The sequence below is a fragment of the Triticum urartu genome, chromosome 5A (genome assembly GCF_056163025.1).
Source record: "Triticum urartu cultivar PI428250 chromosome 5A, HENAU_Tu73, whole genome shotgun sequence".
In the NCBI taxonomy this organism is placed as follows: Eukaryota; Viridiplantae; Streptophyta; class Magnoliopsida; order Poales; family Poaceae; genus Triticum; species Triticum urartu.
Window position 1 is genome coordinate 139800544 of NC_141877.1, and position 5646 is coordinate 139806189.

The following is a 5646-nucleotide window of genomic DNA, read 5'->3' on the forward strand; positions in this document are numbered from 1 at the left end:
CTTATTTGTAATGTCGCAAATTTTGAATCTAAGCTATGAGAGCACATTATGAATTTTATTCCAATTTGGCAGCAAAGTCAAATATAAAACAAATTATTAGAGTCTACAAACTATGAAGATTATGGATGTCCTCACTAGTGTATGGACCCACATGTAAGTAGCCATGTCACCCATGTATGGTCCCACATGTAAGAAGCCATGTCAGCATCTTTTGGGCCCATATGACAGCGTTGTTGACCGGTCAAAACTAATGCCGACTTATTACTAACGGGCACCGTCGGTGATAAAACCTACAGCGGACCCACATGGAAGCAACCACACCAGCAAGTGTGGGCCCCATGTGTCAAAATATTTGACCTGTCAAACCCATAGACCGGTTACTGGTGACGGATTATCGTCACAAAAAATGATCTTATGTGATACATTGGCCAACCATAGGTGACAGTCTGGGCTGTCACCGAAAATGGCCGTTAGTGACAAATTTGGGTTCTTCACCTAAGACATGATCTTGCGTGATGGAAAAAGTGGTACCGTCCAGAATTTATTTTCTATGCCAGCGCTTTAGTGATGGTGGGGGTGACGGTCGAAAAATTTCATCAGGGCATTTTTGGTGACGAAAAATTGTTTTACGTGACACAAGTGAAACATCACTAAACAGTCGGCGTTTTGTAGTGTCTAGTCCTTCTTCTTCTTGGATGCCTCTTCTGGCCATCGTCCGAGAGACGACGCCTAGTCCTAGCCCTCGACTAGTCAACGTCGTCTCTGTTGCCGTCGTCCTCCTCCTCTGACTCGGGATAATTCAACTCCGAGTCGGTCTTAGAGGGGTCCTTCAGCCCTTCCATGACCTCAATAAGGACGAGGTCGTCGGAAGTGTAGAGGACGGAGGACGGCATCGGCGCACTCGAATCCTTGCTTATACCAGGGTTGCGGGTGTCATCATCGCTGGAGCAATCGACAATCTGTGGCCCTTTCCAGGCCATGGTTGTGCTTCCTTTTTAAAACTCATCAGTAGTTGTAAATATCTTGCTAACTATCTAACAATTAACAAACTATATATAGCTGCAACTAACTTGTTTCTATCAATATTGGTAACAAATAAACATCATGCATGAATCATATCTAACTTAATTGTTTTAACAAATAAACAGTTTGCTTCTAACTAGCATTTTAACAAATAAACAATTTGGTTCCAACTAGCATTTTAACAATTTTCTACTAGCATTTGCTACACATATCATGTATATTTAACAAATAAACATGCATGCATTTAATCAAAATAAAAAACAGCAAAAAGGGTGATGAAGAACTCACCTCACGCGCTCCTCTTTGTGGATGCAGATGACGGTCCCGGTGCGACCGGGGGGAGGGGGGGGATTGCCTGTGGCTGCGGCTGCGCTGGCCATGGGGGCCGTAGGCGCAACAGCTACTACGACGATCGCAGGATCTGTTGGCACAACGCATGCTGTGGGTTCCATGGAGCGACGGCGGGGAGAGAGGAGGAGGCCGTGCGGCGGAGGAGGTGCATCGGAGGAGGGAGACGACCGGGGTGGGCGAGTGCTTTTGCGGTTGCCAGGAGTGCGCACACCCCCACATTTAATATGGGCGGGGAGACCAAGGGTATGCCCTTTGCCGTGTTTTAGGACTCGGCATAGGAATCCCAACCGTGCGTCAAATAGCCATTGCCAGGTACCCCGCGGGCCCTCTTGTCAGATCTATGTCAGATTTTTCTCCACGAGTGCTCGCCATAGAAGTGAACGTTGAAATTTCGTAATGAAAAGTAGTTTTTTTTTGGCTGAGTTTCCGTTAGTGAAAACCCCACAAACATAGATCGCCGTCACATCTGGCCTGGTAGTCTGTGGGGGCCATCTGCAGGCACTGCCGAGTTTATATCCGGCAGAACTCGGCGAATATGCGACACTGCTGAGTTTCTTTCGTTCGCCGAGCCCGTTTTTCCTCGCACTAGGCCAACAGTGAAGTCTGCTGAGTTGCGCGTCACTGTGGAGCTCAATTATCAACAACTCGGCTCCGGATGAATTGAACTCGGTGAAGTCCGGATTCCAGTAGCGTGGTAGAAACTTGGCAAAATTTGTGTTTGTCCCAGTGCCATATGGCAGGAACTCGGCAAACATGCGATTTGTCAGAGTGCTGTTCTTTTGACTAGTGTTTTATCATGGAACTCGGCAAATGTTATTTTGCGGGCAAAGTTAGAATTTAGTAATGAATTTGGAGACTCTGCCGACCGGTTTTTAGGGAGAAAAAGAAGTGAAAAAAAAACTCGAGGTTCAAAGAGATTGGCCGCTGCCGTGGCCATTTGTGAACGAGTTCATTATTTGTGAATGGTTTCAAAACGTAAACTCGGTGCTGAAAAGATTAGCCTGAAAACGTGGTGCAATGGGAAAAAGTCCACTTCTCATAAAGATACGCAGCTTTGTCATTCCCTTATCGATAGAGGCCAAAACTTCTGGTGCTCCCGTCTTCATTACGTACTCATGTGAGGATGGTTTAGTAGGCAAAATACAAACCAAACCTCTCTACGCGCGCATGCATGCAGTGTAAAAATTTGATTATAAACGGTACTTATACGTGGGAGTTAACTTGATGCTTCTCTCAGCCTCTCAGGCTCAGAGCCAGATCGCCCCGGCGGCCTTGAGCATGGGCACCAGCTTCCCACCAAGGTGCAGCGACATGACCCTGTCGGTGGAACCGACGAGCTTGCCGCCGATGAAGACGGCCGGGACGGCCGGCGTGCGGCCCAGGCGACGGGCGAGGTCGCGCTCCATGTCACGGCCCCGGGGGTCCTTGTCCAGCTCGTGCACGGCCGCGCAAACGCCGAGGCCAGAGAAGAGGGTCGTCACTGTGTAGCTCATTGGGCAGTCGTTGCTCGGCGTGAAGATCACCACTGCCTTCTCCGTCGATAGCCTCGTCACCCTCTCCATATTTTCTCGTCGATCTTCTTGATGGATTGTGAAAGGACCTAGTTGGAAAGCTGGTGTTTTTCTCTGAGAAAGAAATCTAGTGTTTTTCTCAGAGAAAGAAAGCTAGTGTTACTTAGTGGTTTTGCCTTGTGTATGATGTGTTTAGAGTATGGTGCGAGGCCCTCCTTTTATAGCGCATGAGAGAGAGAGAGAGAGAGAGAGAGAGAGAGAGAGAGACGAGGCGAGCGAGAGGCGGGTGGCATAAGAATCCTCGACGTGTGCATAGCACGCTCAAAGTGACCACCGTGGGGTATCTCTGTCACTTGTCATATGACTGTTAGTATAACAACGGCTCATTGCCTTATGCAACAAAAAAAATAGGGATAAAAAGCTCCCCGGGTCCATTTTCCTTACGGAAATAAAACTTATATAATGCTCAGAATTCAGAAATTACAAGGATAAAACCTATTTCCAGGGAAAAGAAACAAGACTTGAATTTAGACCTGACCCATTAACAGAAATGCTAGCTCATCTCTTCCACCGCTCTTCCTCCTTCCATCTACCGCATGCATGCAGCTCTAGTGCTACCAGGTAGCTTACACGACCGAAAGCCAGGCTCCACTAATCTTCTTGCTTGGAAGATACATTATTGTCTTCTTCCCAATCTCTTTTCTCCTTCAAATGGACATTTTAGTTCTTGATGTAAATCTCAGATAATGATATTATAGGTGTCCCACCTGTTTCATAGTGATCCAATCATTCTTGTCCAAAACTACTTCCTGTGATGCAAACATATCAATCAGCCACACTGATACGAAAATTGAAGTTTGATCAACAATTAAACTACTTAAATGTGGCTAAGTAACACTGAAAGTTCAAACTTTTTATTTGTACTCAAAACCACTTTTTAGTGATATCACCCTTATGTCATACAACTGATCAGGTCTCTTTTTTTGCAGGGTTGATCAGGTCTTATTGATCTAGTTGTTATTCAAACTTGGAAATTCAAGGGGAAAAAAAGGTTTTGCAACGACGGAAATTGGACAATTTTCGAATGCTCCACAAGACATAAAAAATATGTACCTCCATGGAACATAACACCCTTGTGAATTATATTATGATATGCATATGTCCATTTGATGAAAGGGTAGCGGACATTGCATGCATACTGGATGAGGGATAACAAGATTTAGTGGGAATATTTTGGATGCCAATCACCGAAAAATATGGAATCCCACCAAAGTTTGAAAGATCCCCTAATCTTTTTCATATCCCTGGTCCACATACGACAGCATTGGATGTTGATATAGTTATTCAGCTTTTCATGCACTTAAGTATAACATTTAAATTAGTATTTCTAGTGAGTTTGCGTAGATACGTACATAATGTAAAAAAGAGTTGCTTTCTATAATTGAACCGAGAGGGCGGAATTGTATTGTTTTTGCCATTCAAATCTTATTTTTTCAGTTAATGTTGAGCTTCCTCTGTTAGAATAGGGTGTATCAGAACTGGAGTAATTCATAAGTTATAATTGATTAATTTTATATAATATATGTACCTTATAATATTCTCAAGATATAAACAAAATCCAGAACAGTGACGCACAACGAAAAGCGGAAGCGGGTATATGTCCAAATTAGAATCAATCGTACAACATGTTACACAAACGAATAGATGTGTACCACATTGCATTGGTCGACTAGTCATCATATGCACAGGCACTAAATCAAGTTATGCCAAAAAGAAAGAAAATAAAAGAAACATCACAAAAAGACATATTTTAAAACAAGGAAAGGAAAGTCAAAACTAAAGTAATCATGCCACATGCATAGAGATAGAGACCTCTTGCTACCATGTATTACAATAGACTCTCGCAAAAACAAAACAAAAATGCTCACAATGTGGCACCCAGCAAGCCACGCCATTGCCTAAGGCTAGATACCTTGCTTGATCTTATCTAACCACACATTCCATTTGTGGTTTTATCAGAATCTTTCAGATAAAGCCGTTGATACGCACGCAGATGAAAAACACATAAAGTATAGATAGTCACCAAATGTTCGAGGCATTTGATCATCTTAATTTCCCTCTTGTGCAACTGTTCTTCATTGCTTGCCTTGCTGTCCCGAATCTCAACAGCTTAGAGTTTATATACAGCGTATATATGGAGAAAAGTAATTCTACCGTGCACAGATCCACACGGATTCACCGTCCGTGGTTACTTTGAGATTCATGCTACTTTGCTTACTGTTTTCAGAATTTGTCTTGTTTCAAAGCATTACATTTGATTTTTCTTCTCATTTCAAAGTGTAGTTTGATGTATCATTGTGTATCAGCAAAACTGATAAAAAAAACAAGTGCATTCTTTTTTATTGGTACACAATGAAACATGATGACACACGCTGAAACAAGAAAGAAAACAAACATAATACTTTGAATGAGATAAATTTTGATAAGAACAAAAAATATCGAGACGATGGAGGATGGTCCGTGCGCGGCATATCCCCTGTTTTACTCTGCAAATGGGATGTTGTGATCGAGATCATAATATATCTATGCATGCATATCTATCATGTGCACGCCTTTATATCCATCTACTTCTCTATCTCATCTTCGATGCATGAACAAATTGCTAGCTAGCATGGCTAAGAAAGTAGCACTACGTCTTAACCATTTTTGTAAACTTTAATATGTAATTAATCAAGTTATCCTAATTCATTTCTATATCTAG

At 42.9% G+C, this 5646-nt stretch overlaps 1 protein-coding gene across 1 annotated transcript; it reads right to left on the reverse strand.

Annotated features, from left to right (window-relative positions):
- Window positions 1–2407: 2407 nt before the first annotated feature.
- Window positions 2408–3071, reverse strand: LOC125508193 (glutaredoxin-C15-like). Its single transcript, XM_048672800.1, has one exon. It carries the CDS (start codon window positions 2934–2936, stop codon window positions 2622–2624), a length of 315 nt encoding a protein of 104 aa, XP_048528757.1. The 5' UTR covers window positions 2937–3071; the 3' UTR covers window positions 2408–2621.
- Window positions 3072–5646: the final 2575 nt, after the last annotated feature.